Below are 20,485 nucleotides of genomic sequence, written 5' to 3' on the forward strand. Positions count from 1 at the left end.
TGTTTGGGCGTCTGGACCCGGGACCTGACTTGCATAACTCTATGCCCCAATAACTTCAACACCATTGTTTTCTACTGTAACACACTGGACCTGGACCTGGACACCACCACCACTGAGCTACTGAACACTCACTTGACTTCAGCCATACAATGAGATGCTAAACACAACCCCCCTACCTCAACAAGAACATACAGATAACATACTAAACACACTGACCTACTGACCTTCTTCTTTGCCTGAAATCCCACACTGATATAGAACAGTGACAGGCTGAACACTCTCCCCGACTGACTTCAGTTTCACATTAAGCCTCTGACAACACTACTAACACCATGTTTTAAGCATGCTTGATTGACTCCTGTAACACTGAGATGAGATGGCAATTTTACATGCAAGCCGGTAAGAATAACTTACTCAGACACACACAACTGCAGTGACTTCCAGCTAATGGTTCTATAAACACACTAAACACATTAACAAACCAAAGCCCCTACTATCCCATACATTTCCCTCAAAAATGCGGGAATATAACAAAACTGTACATGCTGTGTCCAAACCCTCTGGCTCTGAGCCACTGGAAGCTTAGCTGCTTTGCATTCTGGACAATTGGGGAAACACTTGGAAGGCAAAGTAACATTTCAAGCATCTACCCCCCCACCACCCCCCACCCTCCCCTCAAAGTCCCACCATCAGCGCGGCGTCCCCTTCGGGTGCGCTCCCCCCCCACTCTCACCATTCGTCTTAATTTTTGTCGGGGCGAGGGGCGCGACTCTAGGAGGAGTTTTTGGTTTTAACCAGGCCTTTCTGCACCAGGCCCCTGTAGAACTCCTGGAGGTACGTGTAAACGCACTTCCAATCCGGCTCACGCATCCGCACCATGTCCTCCACGTCCAACAGCTGGGGACAGTCAGCCAGCTTCCTGCACCCGGCCGGGAGGAGGAGGAGGGGGGGAGAGAGAGAGAGACAGAGGAAGAAGGGAGCGCATGGAGAATGGCAGCAGAAAGAAAAAGAAAAGATGAGGTAATGGAAGAATGTGTGGGGGGGGGGGGGGGGGGCAGACAGGAAGAATGAGTGAGTTTAAGAAAGACAAAGGAGGGGATGAGTAAGAAGGACAGAACAGAGGAAAAGGAGGTATGAAGGAGATATGGAGAGAGAAAAGGAGGATGGAGAAGGAGATATGGAGAGAGAAAAGGAGGATGGAGAAGGAGATAGCGGTGAGCAGCCAAACGGAGTAAAAAATAAAACCAGGGTGAGGAGAGAGAGAGAGAAGAGACACAAAAAAACAAAAACATTACATTCTCTGTGTTGAAAGACATCCATGAGTCGACATGCTTCATGAACAACTGACACGTATGCGCACACACGCAGACACAACAAAATGTCAAATGGAACGACAAGATGCGTCCATTTAGGTCTTTTGTTTTTTCAGGGTGTGTCGACACACACAAGACTTGGACACAGGGGACACCAGAGGTGGACCTTTGCTTTGTTTCGTCCCGTACAAAACAGAGGCGTCAAAAATAAGAGGTAATCAGATGGTGAGAGACACACATGAATGACTGAATGAAGCCATGAGAGAGTACACAGGGGTTGCAGCAAGGTGTGTGTGAGGGGGTCCCAGGCCCGAGCCACACTGGGAGTGCCAGCCGGAGAGGGGGGTGGGTGCCAGTGGGGGGTGGGGGTGGGTGCCGAGGGGGTGGGGTGGGGTGGGGGCGTGGGGGTGGGTGCCGAGGAGGAGACATTAAGGGGGAAAAGGTTAAGTCCGCAAATGGCCATTTTGTAACCTAATGTTTTATCGTCTTATGTAGAAATATTTTTTAAAAAGCACCTAGACAAGAGCATCTGGCAAATAAACACAAACCACCGTTATCAGATTAATACTTCTGTTTGATTGATTTGTGTATCCAGGAGTGGGAATTAATTGATTCTGTAGTAAATTTGAGCTGAGCTGTTATAATTCCCAGCTAATTTCTCTATTTGCCTTGTCTATGAAATTCAGTCTTAAGTGCATCTGTCTTTCTGTATGTCAAAATGTACACCTGTCCATCGCTACACATGGTCACATACGCTGTGATGTATTCACCTGACATTGTGAAAAATACTCCGTTCTAAATCAGTAATGGAGGTACTGTAACCCTCTGTGGCCCCGCGACAGGTGACCGGGCGACCAGAGGACAGTGAGCACATGCAAACGGTAACACAATCATCATCATCATCATCATCATCATCGCGCAAGTGAACAGAGCAGCAGCCACCTGTGGGTGAGAGGTCAAAGGTCAGAGCCCCAAGACACGGGGAAAAAGCCCCTCACATGATCTCTGTGAGGAAAGGAGAGGGAGGGAGAGAGAAGGAGGACCAGACAGAGCAAGAGATGGAGAGGTAGAGAGAGGAGGAGGGGGGGGAGGAAGGGCTGGGTACACTGCAGCACCCTTCCTTAGGTAACCTGGCGGCCGCTCTCCAGGGGGTCATTCGTTAGAGGAGGACAGGATGGGCATGTCTGTTTTAGTACAGGGTCGGGGTTGGTACAGCACTGTTACAAAGGAGAAGCTTCTCTGGGGGATGAAAGAGCAGAGCTGGGGCTGGAGAGTTAAGAATGCAGAAATAAAATGGGATGAGTGCACAGCCCTGACAATGCGGCAATAAGAGGAGGGGGGGTTCTCAGGGCAGGAACGGAGGAGGATGGTAACATCGGTTCACACACAGAGGACACATCTCTTGCTGGGAAACATTCTGACCAAGGCAGGACAGCTCCAGTCCCCCAGGCCTGTGGCGTGACCAGGGGAGTCTGGGTTCTGGGAGCGTCAGGGTTTGGTAGGCTCACTGGGGACGTTATCTGGCAGCAGAGGCCCGGGGGGTGGGGGGGTGGGGTTGCTTACTGTCCCCACCACTGCAGCCTGGTGCTAGTGACAAGTTCATCAGAGTTCTTTCAAGAGGCTTTGCAGGCCTCTTAGTGTCTCCAGCTCTTCAAGAGGTTCAGCTCATCAAACCGGACTGCAGGCTGATGAACTGAATTAGGCTCATTAAGAGCTTGGGCAGACCCCCTGTGGCCCTAGGGAGTGGGAGAAGAGGGGGTCTGACCCCCCCGGGTGTGGGACAGGAGCAGTCCATCTCTACGTTACACACTGGCCCATGCTCCTCCCGCAGGTCTGGGATCAGCTGCTGCCTCCACAGCAGTGCCACTCAGCCCTGGAGGGCTGGCAATGCAGCAGGTTTCCAGCGCTATTTAAACCGCTAACTCCCTCTGACGAATCCAACAGTTTCAGAGAAAATGATGATTCGATGAATGAAACCTGCATCCAGCCCTGCCAGGACCAGGGCTGAGTGACAGCCGTGTATGCCACAGCACAGCTCTCTCTCTCTGGCATCTCCACCGAGAGCTACTGCTGTTTTTACAGAGGTCAAACAAACGTACTCGGTGGGCTACAGGACAAGAAAGGACTGGAATAAACCTGGATCAACAGTTAGGGACGTGCGTGTTGCTTTAGGCAGGGGAAAGTGAGGCCAGTTGTTTGTCTTTGCTACTTTGTGATCTTTGTGTCTGAGGTTTCTGGAAGAGGATGTACTGGGGGGGTGGGACTTGTTGGGTCAGCTTGTTCCAGGCACAGAGCCATTGAGGACAGAGATACCAGGGCAGGTGTTTGAAGAGCCTGGTGTTTTTCGGGAGGATCATGTGCTGCTCACCCTCTTCTCAGGGAAAAAAGGCCACCATGTGCAGATGTCTTTCATCCAAAGGTGTGTGTATGTATGTGTGTGTGTGCATGCGTGGACAGGTACGTCATTTCAAATGCGGGAGAAACGTGTACGTTTCAGTAAGTATGAATGCATGCCTGAGTGTGTTTGTATATGTGTGTGTGTGTGTGTGTGTGAGAGAGAAAGACAGAGAGTGACAGAGAAATGGTCAGTATAAATGTGTGTGTGTGAGAGAGAGAGAAATGGTCATTGTAAATGCATGTATGAGTGTGTATGTATGTGTGTGTGTGTGTGTGTGTGTGTGAGAGAGAGACAGAGAGTGACAGAGAAATGGTCAGTGTAAATGCATGTATGAGTATGTGTGTGTGTGTGTGTGAGAGAAAGGTCAGTTTAAATGCATGGACGTGCGTGTGTACTCACTCTGCCGTGCTGAAGGCCACCTCAAAGTTCTGCCTGCGGTTGCTGGGGCTGAGAGCAGAGTAGTCAAAGGCATGGGGGAAGAAATTGTGCACCAGTGCACAGAAAGCCATGCCATCACTCCAGCTGGAGGAGAAATTCTGAATATCCACATTCTGCAAAAATGACAGACAGACAGAGGCGGAGAAAGATATGGAGATAAAAGGGTAGAGAGAAGTATGAGAGAGTGAGCGAATAGTAGAGGGATGTTGCATCACATCTGTGACAAAGCCTACAAACAAAAACCTTATAATTTAGTACACATCTGGAAAAAGTATGGTTTTAGCATGTTTCCATTCCAGTGGGTCACGCGTGATTATCTCTCTGGTCAAGGAGAGGAAACCTGTGAATGAATGACGCTCCTGGCACTGTGGCTGGTATCTGCGGCTGGCAGAAGTTGACAATAAGGGCTGGTGATTTATTTCAGTCTTTCATCTGAGATCAGCAGACAGTAAAACAAATCATCAAAACGCTCTTCCCTTTGAGGCCAACTGTCACGCTGTGAGGCCAATGAGACCCCCCCCCCCCCCCCTCCGGCGCCCCGTCACGGCCGTGCCAGCCTGGAACCCTGCTCACCTCGTAAGAACGGGTCTTGGCCCTGCACCAGTCCAGCAACATCTGCTTGATGGAGTTGGCGTTGGGCACCCCGAAGCTGGTGGAGCGCTGCACCTTGTTGACCCGGGCGACGGCCGCGTTTGCTGGGCTGGGGAGGGAAGAGAGAGGGCTGTGTAACCACGGAAACACTAACACACACACACACACACACACACAGTGGAGGACGCAGGGACACGTTCACACCCTCAGCGTGACGCACAGAAAAAAGCACACCCAAACATGGACTCAAAATCTTCCACTGTAATTGTTTTTGTCCCTGTTCCATTTCCAATGTGCCTTATTGAGGTGATGCCACCTTGTTACCAAAGCAAGTTTCGACAGCTAAAAGTGAGAGAGACGAGATGATCCAAATGAGCGAGGGAGCCAAATCCTCTGCCCACCCTCTGCCTCTCTAGCCTTTGTTCTCTCCCCCCCTCTCTCACCCTCCGCTCTCCTTCTCCAGCTTCTCGATCATGGCCCGCCGGGCCTGCGTGGCCGAGGTTTTCGGCAGCGTCTGCGCCCTCATCAACTCCTTGCGCCTCTCCGCCTGCCGGCGCTCCAGCGCGGCCAGCCCACCGCCGCTGCGCGAGGACGAGTCGTCCTCACGGTCGAACACGCTGAGGGAGAGGAGGAGAGAGAGAAACATTATCCTTCACATCCACTTCCTGGTGTCCGGTATAGACCATGACTGTGTCTGCTGGTACTGCCTCAGGCCTGCAATCCCCAAGCCCCTCATCACGTCTGTCAGAGCTGGAGGTCAAGGGTCAAAGAGGGTCCCACTGAGTCTCACCTGCCCACTTTCTTGGTGGTGGAGCTGGAGGAGGAAGAGTAGCTGTAGGACTTAGTCTGGACGGTTCCCTCTGTTGGGGGGAAAGAGATGGAGAACACTGAAATCCCTCCAGATTGTAAAAGAAAGAGAGGTCCAAAGCGAGACTCAGGGATGTGTCCTAGTCTGGGGGCGGGGGGTTCGGGCTGTTCTTTTCCCAAGAAAACACACAGGGAAAGAAGGCAGCTACTCACTGTCAGACTTCTGCGTATAGCTGGCCTCCATGATAGTGCTGCGAGAGGACCGGCTGCCATCATCTGTATACAGACACAGAGCAGATACACTTTTAAACAGGGGACAGCGAGCGTAAACACAGCATAAAGAACGCATGTGAAAGCACTTATGTAGACAGAGGCCTTGCTCAATAAAATTTATAGACTGCATGCCTGTAACTGATTTGCTATGTTGAGACAGCTCATACTGACCGCAAATGATTATTTATTGATAGTATTTTGTAAATTTTGATTGCGTTTAACTGTGCATTTCATCACATTTTGCATTTATAGCTACACTGACCAGACTGGGCGAAGCGGTCGGTCTTGGTGATCTGGCTCAGGGTGGAGCCGTCAGCTGACTTTTCTGCCTTCTTCGTCACCACCTCCGTGGCACCCCCTCCTGGCCGGCTCTTCATCGCCCGCTCCTCCCTCTGTTGCCGCAGGTCTTGCAGGCGGGACTCTCTCTCCCGCTCCCTCTGGTCTGAGGGCATTAGGAAAGGAACCGCAATGAATGACACCGTCCTGTACTGGCCACATAGTCCTGCATGGGCCTTTTGACAGTCTGCAGTCTCACATTAGCCAATTAAATTAAGGAGGGAAGAATTCTGACCGATCCACACACAACACCAAGACAACATTTCCCCTCTTTTTCAAACTGAATTCTAATATCAAATTTAATTTTACAAATGGGAACCGGGAGCCTTCAGGGGTTTACCTTTGAATACGTCCCAGCAGACTTTTACATATGTAACCCCACCAGGTGAACAGAACACAGAACCACGCCAAACTCTGTGAGGACAAGTGCAAAACACCCCATGGCCCCCACATCCTCAGCCCCCAAGCAAACATGTAAGTGCACACAGTTCTCCTGCTGCAATAACACTGGCACAGACAGTAAACATGCGCACGTTTATTTATATCCACACCGCATTCCTCTGGCTTTCCTGGTCTTACACGTATCTTTACTTTTGTAAGCCTGCACGTTACGCGCAGAGCTTAGCAGGAGCCGAATCAAATACCTTGTTGGTAATTTATTGTTTCTATCTGGTGCCCGGGTTGCTGGGGTTAAGGCAATAAGGGTGAAAGGGGGGAATTTTCCAGGACAGGTCTCACCATTACATGGAAATGGAGAGCTGGGGCCTTGTGGCTTTTCTCCGGTACACAAGACGGAGGTGAAATCCCCTACCTAGGCATTACTGGAGTCTAAATAACCAAACAGTTGGTAGGTCTAGGAACGTGGACTCCACTGCGCGTATAGCCTGGACAGGTGCTGAGTGCCCCCGCCTGCTTCTCGGGCTGAAGGAGCCCTGCAAGGGCATGCACCGCCACTGTCACAAATCACCCTCATCCCCCACCACGCATGGGTCTCACCGCTATCGTTACCGTTCCCCCACACCCCGTTCTGTCAAACAGCACTGGTGACTGTGGGATCAGAGCAAATCCCTTAGCCGCCTTTATCTTACAGCCACTGCAAATATAAACATATTCTCTAATCCCTTGGCATGTAATTGCACTAAACTATTCAATACACCAGTAATGGTTATAGCACCAGTGAGACCCTGCATGGTGGATGATGTTAGGAACACTGCCACATGTGACACTGGTCACCAAAGCCACACACACACACACTCACACACGTGTGCAAAAAAAACACGCACAAACACACACACGCGTGCGCACACACAGACACATACCTATCTCCTCCTGAGTGAATCCCAGCAGAGCCTCTGAGAGCGCAACGGAGAGGAAAAAGACATGGGGGAATGAGCAAGAGGAGAAAATGGAGGGCGGCAGGGGACGCGGTGGGGCAGGGCTGCTTAGACACAGAGCAGATGAGAGAGGGACTAACCGGGACAGCACGCTGCAAGAACAGCCCGGAAGAAAAACAAAAACCAGCCTGGAGGTCCGAGGCAAGAGATGAGAAATGAAAGAGCAAGTAAATGAAAGAGAGAGAGGAGTGCAACACACGAGAAAGAGGGTGAAAGAGGAAAGGAGGGAGAGAGAGAGAGAGAGAGAGAGAGAGAAGAAAAGTGTCCTCCTTGCCCAACTTTCCGCTCTGTCTCACCTCGCTTCCTCTTTCGCAGCTCCCTCATGGCAGCCCGGATCATCTTCCTCTCCTCGAAATCCTTTGACTCGTCCAGCTGTCGGAAACCAAAAGGACGTCAGCAACAGGTGAGGGCAGGTCAGGGTCCATGAACACAACCATGGAGGCGTACGCAGGCAAAAAAAAAAAAAAAAGACCGATAGACATCAATAACTTCTCCTCTGACTGACGTCATGACATGACATGGCTTTCTGTAGAAGCATTCAGCTACCCTTCTCACAGCCCCACACCAGCCGACAGACGTGCGCACACACACGTGCGAGCGCACACACACACACACTGAGAATACCACATAGCCTCAGACTGTAGAGGAAAATTAAAGGCCACCCAGCTTGTATGACTTGTAAGCTGTTAAGGCCAGATTGTAACAACTGGACATTTTAATGGCCATGCCGAGTCAGTTTACAATGTCAATGTCTGAGAACAAATAAAACAGGCCTCAGTTCTCAGGTACAGAGAGGACACATGGGTCAAAGTGGCTCTGTGTGCGGCGGGGTAAGTGGGATCGCACCATCTTATCCAGGACCTCCTCATCCTCGATGGCGGCCAGCTGCTCAGCGGTCAGTTTGCCGGAGCATTCCTCCACTTTGGCCTGGGCCTCTGTAGAGCCGTTGGGCACAGCAGGGGCCTCCCTGGTGGTCAGTATGGAGGGCTCAGCCGCCACCACGGGCTCCGTCTCCATCTGGGAAGGCACAAGGAGTAGGGGGGAGAAGGGGGGAGGGACAGGCAGAGGAAGGAAGCCACAGGTTAGCACACGTGTCTTCAACTGTTAATGTATGGCTAGAGCAGTTGAAGGTGGCGACCTCGTTCCTGCTAAAGGCCACCCGCACTGAGGATTACGAACACAAGCTGAGCCTGCACCTGACGGAAACGAGGTCGTGATCGTGGTCACGGTCACAGCCACCTTTGACCCTCCTGACCCCAACATTGCACAGACACCACCACACTGTTACACAACACCCTTATGCAACACGGCGGGCCTAGGAGGCTAGGCACTCACAAATGTGATTCCCAGGCTGGTGAGAAAGATTCGGTTACGAGGAGAGAAAGAGGGAGAGAGGGGACGCGTAGGACAGGGCCGTACAGCTGTGTTTACAGAAAAGAGACGCTGGAGCTCGCTGACATTTAAGGAGCAATGAGAGCTGGACGGTTCCAGGAACGACGGTGGATACGTCCACCCTCGTTCGGCCCATCCCACCCTCTCTCCTTCTCCTTCTCCTTCCCTTCCAGTCTGAAACAAGGAGTGCACAGCCACCGAGATGGACTCCGTTCCTCTGGCGGGGCAGCTCATGTGACCTCCTACTGTAAACACCGGAGAATAAGGGCCGGGGAATCGCCCGGGCCGGGGACGCTGCAGTCGTCAGCTGACGGAACACTGCTGTTCCACTCTGCACAGATAAGGGGGGAAAAAAGGCCTTTGTTTGCCGATGTTGATGAAAAGAATGTAGGAGAACGACAAATGGAAATAAACAGAGTCCCGCTTCTCTTCCCGTTTTTTACAGGGGGGGGAGGGCAAGCCTTTTTAGCAGCGGGTTTATTTTAAGAGGCAGTAAAAGTCCATAGATAACAGCTCTTAACATGCACTTAAAAAAGCCACATGTCGCTGCTAACATTAGGATGCTGGCGTGCAACGGGATTTATTGCTTTTGTTGTAACTGAGATGCAAGCCCCCGATTTAGCACAAGCGGTCAGCGTGGCCTCTCTGACAAAGGCCTGCTGTGTCGGCCGCAGCCGGGTTCTGTGCGTGAGGGGGCGGCTTCTGGAGGCCTGTTCTCAGGCTGGGAGCGTGGCGCCGGCCCAGGGACGGGAGCGACCGGAGAGAGCGCTACTCGGCCACGCTAGAATGCACTTGCGCGCAGCATGCCAAAAGCTCCGTTTTCAAGAGGGGAGATAGAGCTGGAGGCTGGACAGGCTTAGGAGTTAATATTTTCTGTGTCGTAGGCTATGCAGTGAATATGGAAACATACATGCTTACGAAAGCCTGTATTAATGCAATCTAGTGACTGATCTAAGGTAGTATACTTGGCTTCCCTTGTCACAGGTTAACTTGTGATAGGGCTTGAATAGTGTTATGCTCACACTCACTGGTTTGAGTGTGTTGTTAACCTGGTCTGACTCTGTTGCTCATACGACCTCAATGGACACAATTCTGTCCTTTTGTGCTGGAAGTCGCTCTGGATAACATCGTCTGCTAAATGAATGTAATGTGATGCAATGTAATGTAATGAGAGCCCTAACAAACCAGCAGGGATGTTGCCAGTTTAAGTCCCAGGAGTGTGGGGCAGCTGTGCCACACTGTAAGCACAGACCCAGCTCAGGCAGTGGGTTTGTGTGTGCTGTCTGATGCGCGGATCGAGATCCCAGCAGGAGCCGCAGGATTACGTTAGCAGGACTCTGAGCTCTGAGCTGGCATTGGCAGGTGAGGCTCAGCTAAGCTGCCACACCCCAGGAAGCAGAAGGCCCCTCCAGATCAAACCTGCCACATCTAATACAGCTTCCAGTTAAGAGAGGGGGAATGACCAACCCACGTTCCCCACACGCCATGCAGGCACCAACTGACATCGAGTTGGCCCCCGACCAAGTAAAACACCCTGACCCTGAGTGGTGGTGATTGACGGACGGGAGCATCTGCTGGGAATCGTGTAATGCCACCATGCTGGACAATAACCGCCCCCCATGTCATAATGAATAGCTGCAGATAATACCACAGGAATAACAGCCGAATATCTGACACACCACACCAGAGCCGCAAAGAGCTTAAACACAGGGGCCGAAACTGCACGGAGCAGCAAAGCCGTGCCGAGGGCTGGATCAGATCACAGCTTGGACTCGACATCAATCAAAAATCACGATCCGCTGGCATATGGCGGTGTTAGCATTTCTGCACCCCTTCAATGCGATATAGCCAAAAAGCTGCGGCCGGGGTGTAATTCACGATAGAAGGCAGGATCAAACACAGCACTGCAGCCCAGGGAGGGATTGCTTGTGATATGCTTCCCCCGCTCCCATCTCAACTGACCCAAATGAGGGCAACTCTCTGCCCCGTCAGAACATTTAAGCCTCAGCCACAGATGCGAGACACTGGGGTAGCGGTTTGTCTGAAATGGAGGGGTCAGTGTCTGGGAGTATTCTAAGCCCTGCATCCTCCTTTGTCTGTTTTTTTTCTACTTGGTTGGTTGGTTACCCAGCCCTGCGGTGCTTCCTGGCTCCGCTGAGCCGTCCCCACTCACAGCCTGACACCAGCGCTGGCCCGTTTGAGTCAGGCCACCCTGTCCATGGAATTCTCCAGAAAGGTCGAACTGTAACCCTGCTGCCTCTCCTCTCAACACAAGTACAGTGACCTTTCAGAGACTATCAGCCTTCTTTTTCCATTTTAGTGTGGGAAGTTGTTTTTGGGAAGTCACAAATTGTATATTTTGACAATCAAGCTGGAACCAGATTGGCAAAAAAAAGAGACTGCGCGAAATCCAACACAGTATAAAGACCAAACAATCCAATGCGACCTTCGCGACCGCCGCAAACGAGTCGCCCTCTCTGACTGAACCCCATGCACACCTATTTCAGGAGGGTTCAAAGCGTGTGGACGAGAGCGTCTGATGGCAGATTGGGACGGGGCCCTAGGCACGGCCTGTCTGGTGGCGGATTAGCAGACAAACAGGCCGTTTCCTCTCCCAGCAGGGTCCATCAGAGCCGCAATCCCCTGACCGGGTGCCACACACCCTCAACAGCACGGCAGTGCTCCTGAAATCACCCCCCCCCCCCCCCCCCCCTAAATGGGATTAAGGGATTGAGACACCTCGGTGACATACACACACCGCAGGGGTCGGCATGGAGGAGGGAGGGAAAATGGAGAAGGTCAGGGTTTGGGGACGGGGATGAGGGGATGATGGGGATGAACAGCATGTTCTTAGAAGGAAAGAACGAGGTGAGGGGAGGTGAGGAACCTAGCACAACCTCAGAGCTGCCGCTTTTCTGTCGTCAAGATCAGTCTGACACGCGTAAAGTACTGTAGACCACCGTACAAAAAAAAAAACAATTTCCATCACAGCTTCATTTGTGGACCTCTAAATGTCCTCAAATAACATTTTTGAGGTAACTCATGACTGCGGTTAGGGTAATAATGTTGACAACTGGCGATATGTCAAATATGTATCCGACTGGACTACCTTAATTTTGTTACAATTTTAACAAAATTACATGTCATGGATCTTAACACAGAACCCAAAGCTCTTCACTCAGACAAACCCTGCTGAAACAGCTATGGAACCATAAGAGCACCACATGAACATGTGCTTCTGGTTAAAATTTTAGCATTTAAAATTTAGCATGTGTTCGTGACATGAAGCCATACAGACGGCTTCACAGTATATTATGGCAGAGTACAGCATACATCTTGTATAAAGAGTGACAGGCTTGTCACATTCTTGTCCTTCTGGCTATTAAAATAAACACAACCTGAGCACAGGCACGTACAGACATTCTGAGCTACACAGAACAGCACAGGCTGAAACACCTTACTCAACACACCACACATTACATGTCAGGGAGGTAGTGGGGCCAGCGAGAGATCGCTGTCAAATAATTTAAAGGAAGAGGAGTGATGGGAGACTACAGAGAAGGGGAAGCACTGGAGGGAGGAGATGTTAAGGCAGAAGAGGAGGGATGATGGAGAGGAAGAGGAACCAGATGGAGGATGATGATCTGGATGAAGGGTGGGGGGTGGACAGGGACGTCTGGAGAGAGACGTACCATGCTGCTGCTATGCGAGAGGGCCCCCAGCAGCGAGGGGGTGGAGAAGGAGCGGCGCGTGGCGAAGGTCGGGGGGTGGGGGACCGGCGCGGGGGCGGCGGGCACGGGGGCGGCGGGCGCCGGCTCGGGAAGGCCCAGGGCCTGGCACAGCGCCTCCACCTGGCGGGCCAGCCTCTCCTGCTGCGTGCGGAGCCGCAGGTTCTCCTCCCGCAGGTCGCTGACGGCCGCCGCCAGGGGGGCCGCGCGTGCCGCCGCCTCCTCCAGCCGGGCGTCCACCCGCTTGCCGAAGGCCTGCAGGTCGCTGTGAATCTCGCCCACTGCGCAGCGGAGCATCAGCTCCATGGAGCAGGCCTCGTCCCCGCCCTCCCGCATCCCCGCCGCCTCCCCGCCCTCCTCCCCTTCCTCCTCCTCCTCCACGTCCTGCGCCAGCAGGTCTCCGATCACCGCCTCCAGGCCCGACTCCGCGCAGAAGCTGTCCGGGCTGCCCAGCGTCGCTGGGCTCTCCGAGGCGGGCAGGAAGTCCAGATTCACGCCCGGCATGACCGCAGCACGGTGCACCGCAAGGAAAACAACGAGCAGATGGACGAGCTCCTGAGCTCTGACGCGCTCTGTCTCTCAGGTCACTCTCGTCACTGTCTAGACGCTTGGCAGAGGCAATCTGTCGACTACAGGAGTGGCTGTTCACTTGACAATGGCTCCCCTCAGCTTACTTTAGTGACCTCTGAAACAACTCTCATTCTTTATACCTCCACACAGACGTCCCCACTTAAGCTGCCCGGTCCCACCAACCAATTGCAACATGTGGAATCCTGTTTCCAGGGCAGTAAAGACCCCGCCCACTGTGCTCAGGTGCCACCCACAATCATGCCTATTAATCACGAGCCCAGCTATTATTCCCCAGGGCTCGGTATTGGCAGGGGTTGAGGGGGGAATGTTGTGGCAACAATTCAAAGCCCCCCACCCCCCTGCCTTATATTTAGAGCCCTTGTCCTTCACACCTCGACTGGCAGGCAACCGTAACATACGGGAGGAGGGGGCTGACGGCATTTCCCAGCTTTTAAAGTTATTCTAGGGAGACGGCAACTTCTAAAGCCAAATAAAATCTATTAGGGAGGTTATGAGGTGTGTCTCGTACAATGGGGATTGCAGAGTGCATTCTGGGACAGGAGAGAGCCATCCTAGCTCCCAGACTAGTGAACAATGGGAGGAATCAATAACACTGTCCCCCCGACCTGCGGAGGGGCTTCCTGGGAGATACTTGGAAAGACGACAGCTGGCCCGAGCCCCTGCCATGTCGAAGGACCGACAGCCCGTCCTCTGAAGAATGGTGACAGGCTATCACTGCGATCGCCCCAGCTGGTGAGCGAGGTATTGTGCGAGCGTGCACGTATGCGTGAGGTAACGTGCGACGCACACGGGCGTTCGTGTTTCAGCGCTTTGCGTGTGAGCCTGTCCTACGGGAACGAGTCTGCTGACACCCGGGCCGCCTCTGCAGCAGGTAGCCCGGCCATTTCACCTTGTGACGGAGATCCCCGGTGCTGGCTGAGCGCAAGGGCAGGGAGCGAGATGCCAGCCCTCTCCGTCCTCTGTGCCATTCACACCAGACAGATTCATCAGCGCTGAGTGACAAGTTAACACGCGCATGAATAACTGTCCCTGCAGAAGGAGACAGGCAGAGACTGGGAGAGAGACGTGTTTGGCTCTCTGATTGTCTGCCAACAGGTGTGTCATGGTGTCAGTCATCCTCTCATCGCCTCCCTCGGGTCTCCTGTCCTGCCCACGTGCCATTACTGCTGTGGCCACGTCAGGCAAAACTACTGACCAGCAACATTTCTCTAGCACTGGCCCTCTTAGTGTAATGGTCCTTTTTCGCAATGGAGACTTAACTGTAAAGATGCCCCCCAAAAAACAGCATGATTGACAGTAATGGAGGAGGAGTTATGGATATTTGCACAACAGTGTATCACTGTTGGAACGATTATTAACAAATTAGCATTCATACGGCTGCACAGTTTTATTCTCTGGTGGTTTCTTACTGCAGGTGCTGTGATGGGCTCAGACAGTAAAAGTATGAGGGGAGAGCAGCGTGTCGGTGTGGTGGGGAGAGGACACCGGGCTGTCGGGCCATCGGAGAGATTTCCTGGGATTTAGAGACAAACTGGAGCACCATCCTGGAACAGGCCAGAGAGCAGTGTGGAGAATAGCAGGGGAAAGTAGGTCACAGTCAAACGTGGAGGGGGAGGTCATGCTGGTCTGGCGACAGAGGTGTCAGTGATGAGGCTGGACACACTGCAATGGTGTGTGTGTGCGTGTGTGTGCGTATGTGTGCGTGTGAGAGTGAGAGTGAGAGTGAGAGTGAGAGTGAGAGTGAGAGAGAGAGAGAGAGAGAGAGAGAGAGAGAGAGAGAGAGAGAGAAGAGGTCAGTGTAGTGTCTGTGTAGTGGTGGGAACGGGTGTTGTGAGTGTGTGTGTGCGTGTGTGTGTGTGTGTGTGCGTGTGCGTGCAGTGGTGGGAAGGGGTGTTAGGTCTTTCTACGGTTTAGTGTGTGTGTGTCTCTTCTTTGTGTGTGTGTGTGTGTGTGTGTGTGTGTGTGTGTGTGTGCGAGCGCGAGAAAGAATATGTGTGAGCTTAATTATCTTTGGCAGATCTAACCCCTTGGCAGATACCAGCTAGTTATTTCCAAGAGCGTATCTGAAAATAACAGTAGGAGCACAATGCAGAACACATAACAAAATAACCCTGCCTGGAATGAATCGGATGTACTGCGAAAGTGGAAGCTGAAGAGGAGGCTGACATTTCACACGTTAAATAATAAACAGGCTTTTATGAACAGGGCTTATAATCTTCATTACAATGTCAACAAAATGTGTTCTAGGCCTTACAGTAGCACCCTTTCACAAAAAGTTCTACTGTATGGGGAATTTTTATGATTATGCCAAACTGTACAATGAGACAAATTTCCAATAAGATTTATACTAGCCCTTATAATGTACAGGGAATTTTTATAGGGGTTGTTTTTGCTGCCCTGTAAAGCATCCAAGGGACAGGCCCTCACACTGGCATTGTTTCTGAGGGTCAGTGTGGAGATCACACACTGAGTTAAAGAAACAGGTCATTTAGTCACAAACAAACCCTACCAAACCAACCAACATTTCCTTATGATCCCGGTGCATGGTGATGTCCATGTATTTGGGGACAGAACTGACAGAGATATCTCCCATGGCACTAAGCACACAGGACATGCCATCTGTCATCACAGTCACCGTCCCCCTTGCAAAGATCACAAGGAAGCCAGTGTGACTGAGATGACGATGATAATCCCACACCCAGGAGCAGGGTGACTGGGTGAGGTGCATATCGGCGCCTGCCACGTGGGCATTAGCTATGCCCACTGCAGCCAGGGGCAGTGCTGAGCTGGCACAGCTGTGGAGGTCTCACATGGGTGCCTCAGTGATCCCCCCCACAGGGAGCAGCACGGGTGCCAGCAAGCCTGCTCTCCCCGGACCCAATCAATATTTGCCTTCAACTTTGGTTCACAGTTACTTGAAAGTGTTAAACTGCTTTCCAGATGTGTTCAGCAGTCACCAACATTAATTACTAAAAAGTACTGAAAGTTTGTAAAACCTGTTTATTGCGAGTCAGAGTTGAAGATTCCATCTGTGTTGATCGAATCCAGGGGTATGCCTGTGTCAGTATGCATCTCCCCCCTCTCTCTCTCTCCACCTTCCTGCTTCTCTGTCTTTTTCTCTCACTGCCTCTATTTCAGTCTCCTCCGCTCTCTCTCTTTCCTCTGGGGAACATTCAGTGACCTTCCTCTGGTTTTATATGCAATTCAATTAGCTTTGTTGGCATAAGAGCACACCACTCTCCAGCTGCTGCTGTTTTGGGAATGCTGTATGCTAGTTGGGTCACTCTGTTATTGGTTCTCACATCCAGCTCTGGCTCAGCAGAGCGAGTCCTGAGGCCAGAGCCAGGATGGGGGCAGTGCCGCCGACAATAGAGCTCGCTTGCTCTCTCTCTCTCTCATGTACAGTTACGGGACTGAATGTGCGCACATATACACATACCGACACATTCACCCGGCAAACGTATACTCACACAGCGTGAGTACACACACAGGCACACAGGCACACACAGACACACACAAACACCAAAAGCACAAAGACGTTTTGCTTTAAAAGGTTAGTTGTGCATATTTTGGCTGTTGTGAGTATATGCATTTGTTGAACTATATAGTTACTGTTGATTCCAGTTATTGTATTTGGCTACACAATGTCTTCCTCATGCCAACTCAGCATTATAAAGCCTATCTGAATTTGAGTTGCTGGGAAAAAGCAGCTCTTGACAACACAGCTCTCCTCCAGGTTTGTGATCCCAGCTCAGAACAGACCACCAGAGAGAAGCCAGGGGCCTGAGACCGCCCTGAGAGATCAGACAGAGCACATGGGCCAACCACAGCTCTTCAGAGCCACGAACACATACAGAAACATCATCTATTAAGCATCAACAGAGAGAGAGAGAGAGAGCACAGGATAAAGCGGGGAGGTGGCCCACATTGTGGAACGGACCCAGGCACAACCAGCCAGGTAAAACCGATTGATGACTGTGCTGAGGTTAGCGCTCTAAAACAAGCCCACCCAAGAACATGCAGCTACAAAATCCACACGGCGATGAGTGTGGGATCTGGGCTGCCCCACAATTACCCTCTGCCCACCCCCTCCCCTTTGCCTTTTCAGAAAAGGCAACGGTGCCGCTAGCAGTCTGTCCATATGTCGTCTGGGCTGGAGTACAGAGAATGCATGCTTTCACCAGACTGCGCTACCAGTCGCTAAAGCAGAGCTTGACGTTAACCCCCAGCGAAACGCACGCTGGAGAAATCTCATTAGTGGAGCTATTTTCACCTTTCCCTAATGACCTGACTAAGCTGAGAGGCTACAGGGGCTCAGGCAGCCCCAAAGCCCTGCTCGCTTTCAGTGTCTAGGAGAGGACCCTCCGCCCTGCCATGGGAACAGCTAGCTCAAAGCATTCCACAACAACGGCAAAACCATTACTATTATGTGTCTGTGGCCTTTAGGAAGGATGACAGTGGCTTAACAGTCGTCTGACGAGCTGGATTTTGGTGTGGGTTAACGCTTCCAACAAGGGCCAGAATGGAACTCATGTAGCACCCCCACGCCCAGGGGCTCACAGGATCATGACAAGAGAAATTAAAACCCAGGGAAAGTGCTTGGCTGGACATGCTGCAGGTGTTTCTAAATCCATCATACAGGCCATATTCTTGGTATGTGTTTTGTAAGTCCAATATGTTTACCCTGGGATTCATAGCTTCAGCTATTCCACATTATATTACATGAAGCCCTCTTTAGACTGATACATTAAATAAAATTTAAGGGATGGATAATTTTCCAGCGAACAGACCATGGCACCATTCAACACATCCTTCACTGAAATTCCCTTTCAGCTCTGTCCCCACGGAGGACAAGAGATCATTAACATCCAGCTGCTCCAGATGCTCTCTGGGAAGAGATATTCAGCACAGACAGATCTGCTGAATCCATGGCGCAAACATACCAGAGTGAAACCTCAGATTTGACCACACAACCTTCTGGCTGCCCAGAGCTCAAACTGCGGCAGCATATGGGTGGGCTGCTTCACAGGGCACACAGCACTCAATCTTCATGACCAGAAAATAAGTCTTCAGCACATGTGGTCTTCGCTGGTATCTAGTTTGTTTCTATAGAGAGTAATCCATCTTGCATCAAACAACTCCATAGGCCTCTACAACACACCGTATGTTGTGCCCCAACACGCACACACAAACCTCAAAAGTCTTACCTCCGAGTCCCAGCGCTGCTCAGCTCAGACCAGCATCCGCACACGGCGTGTTTGTCTTTCGGCCTTAATACCGGTCCCTCTCTGACTCTCCCTCTCTGAGTGGGACGGGGCAAAGCGGATCCCGGGCAAACAGGTGCTCCTCGGCACACCGCCCCAGTCTGTAATCCCCCCTCCCGTCCACAATATGGCCTAATCAACAACCCCCCTGATCCCTTAACGAGATTACAGCATGGCCCCACACGGGAGAGGAATTCAAAGAAATCATTCAGGGGAACTGGAGCTATCCGTGTCTAGGAGGGGAGAGATGGGGGCAATGGCGACAGTTTACGCACTGTCGCCCCAGAGGGGATGACCACCCCCCTCCCCAGCCACCTGGGGGGGCTTGGCTGTCCCCAGGATTTCCTTCCACCCAATCAGGTAACCACCTGACAGAACTCATCAGCATCGTAGTAAAACTTATTCTTGTTCTGTATATGTTGATGGCTTAAAGAGAGCTGGGGCCGCGCTGGACTGGGGCCCTCCACAGCGCACTGCTGAAACGACGTGATAACGACTCACAAGAACTTTTTCAAGTTCCTCCGCGTGCTGGGGCAAGGGGTTGGGGGGGGGGGCAGACTGACTTGAGATGCTCTTCCCCGAGAAATCCCAGATGGAAATTCCCCAGGCGAGGTGGGGAGGTGGGGGTGTAGAACGAATATGGAGTGGAAGGGGGAACAAAAGGCGTAGTATGGAATGGAAACGAAAGGGGGAGACGGAGTGGGAGGGTGGGGGCCAGATTCCACCCTCGCCAGCCGCCGAACATCAGCCTAACCCTCCGTTCACGCCATTAACCCCTTCACGCGGATCCCTTTGATCGTGCCATTCAGGCCGTGCGCTGCCGGCCGTGCGGAGGGCACCGGCGTGAGCGGTGTTTACCCGAGGGGGAAGTGGCATGTGACACTGCCCCCCTCCCTTCCTTCCTCTCCCTCTCACTGGATTACCCTACAAGGGCAGCGCTGGCCCGCTATCCCCCGCTCTGTTGGATAAACACTCGGCCACCCCTCGCTCCCTCTCACGGGGCCCTGGACACACATTAGCAGCGGGGACACATCGCCGCCAGGGCAAGATCTTGCACCTACGTGCGGTGCTGTGAAACCAAGCGTAGGAGCCACTCGGGTATGAGCCCGTCTGCATTTTCAAGGCTTTGAGCTTGATTCAGGTAAACTCCATAGCGGTGGACTGGTGTTATCACGCATTCCCCTTTTAAATTCCCCCTGCAGACATGCATTAAATTAAACTCACAGCAGGAAGACACCCTGCACTTTAGAGTCTACCTGCCATTCCTTCTAACGGAGACTGAAGCAGCATCCTCTGCCTGTCTGTTTGAGCCTTGTGTCCCTGTCTGTCCCTTTGTATCTTTCCACTGAGCATCTGCCCGCATGCATGGCAGTCAACACTCTGAGACACTCCGCCGTGTGTATGATGGCATCCCTGTGCCTCACTGACTCGGTGCTGATCCTGCACTTCCTCCATGCAAGGAAGGTCATAAAGCAGAAGGGCCTGTCACTCTGCTCACTGTCATCATGGAGCCATGACCATTCGGTCTCTTTCACTGTGACATCACTGTGACTGTGCGTGAGACGTGACAGCTGTACCTTGAAGGAGGGGCCGGAGGACAGGCTGGAGGAGGTGATCTTGAAAGGCGTCGCTCTCAGGCCCAGAGTGAGCTCTGTCCGAACGAGAGAAAGAGAGGGAGAAGGGAGAAAAGAGGGACAGAAATGGAGTGACTCATTAAAACTCGTTAAAATACTTCTCAATCAGTATTTCAAATACCTTGGATATACACATGCATTTACACTTACATGTTTATAAAATCAACCTAAGTTATACTCAGCTTAACACCTTACAAGCCCGTATATATATCTCCACGGGTCGTTATGTTCATTTGTGCCTTGTGTATGTGTCTGTGATGGCAATCACTCAATTATATAAGCTGCCACTGTCATACACAGTGGGGTCACATGTTTAAGCACTGAGT

The 20,485-nt window shown here is 51.9% G+C and overlaps 1 protein-coding gene across 3 annotated transcripts in view; it reads right to left on the reverse strand.

The window, feature by feature from the left end:
- The window catches only part of smtnb (smoothelin b), a 68,817-nt gene that overhangs the window by 4,108 nt on the left and 44,224 nt on the right, over positions 1 to 20,485 (reverse strand). For 2 of the 3 annotated variants that reach the window (XM_036528068.1, XM_036528069.1), the window contains exons 11-21: positions 20,103 to 20,176; positions 8,397 to 8,567; positions 7,847 to 7,922; positions 7,476 to 7,508; positions 6,083 to 6,262; positions 5,761 to 5,823; positions 5,531 to 5,600; positions 5,184 to 5,357; positions 4,723 to 4,849; positions 4,111 to 4,262; positions 734 to 919 (exon numbers count right to left, since the gene is read on the reverse strand). In XM_036528068.1, the coding sequence (XP_036383961.1) occupies positions 772 to 919; positions 4,111 to 4,262; positions 4,723 to 4,849; positions 5,184 to 5,357; positions 5,531 to 5,600; positions 5,761 to 5,823; positions 6,083 to 6,262; positions 7,476 to 7,508; positions 7,847 to 7,922; positions 8,397 to 8,567; positions 20,103 to 20,176 (1,268 nt within the window). In that variant the 3' untranslated portion in view covers positions 734 to 771. The remainder of the gene's footprint in view (positions 1 to 733; positions 920 to 4,110; positions 4,263 to 4,722; positions 4,850 to 5,183; positions 5,358 to 5,530; positions 5,601 to 5,760; positions 5,824 to 6,082; positions 6,263 to 7,475; positions 7,509 to 7,846; positions 7,923 to 8,396; positions 8,568 to 20,102; positions 20,177 to 20,485) is intronic. The other variant, XM_036528070.1, reaches the window with a different exon arrangement.

The sequence above is a fragment of the Megalops cyprinoides genome, chromosome 4, assembly GCF_013368585.1.
Source record: "Megalops cyprinoides isolate fMegCyp1 chromosome 4, fMegCyp1.pri, whole genome shotgun sequence".
NCBI classification, from domain to species: Eukaryota; Metazoa; Chordata; class Actinopteri; order Elopiformes; family Megalopidae; genus Megalops; species Megalops cyprinoides.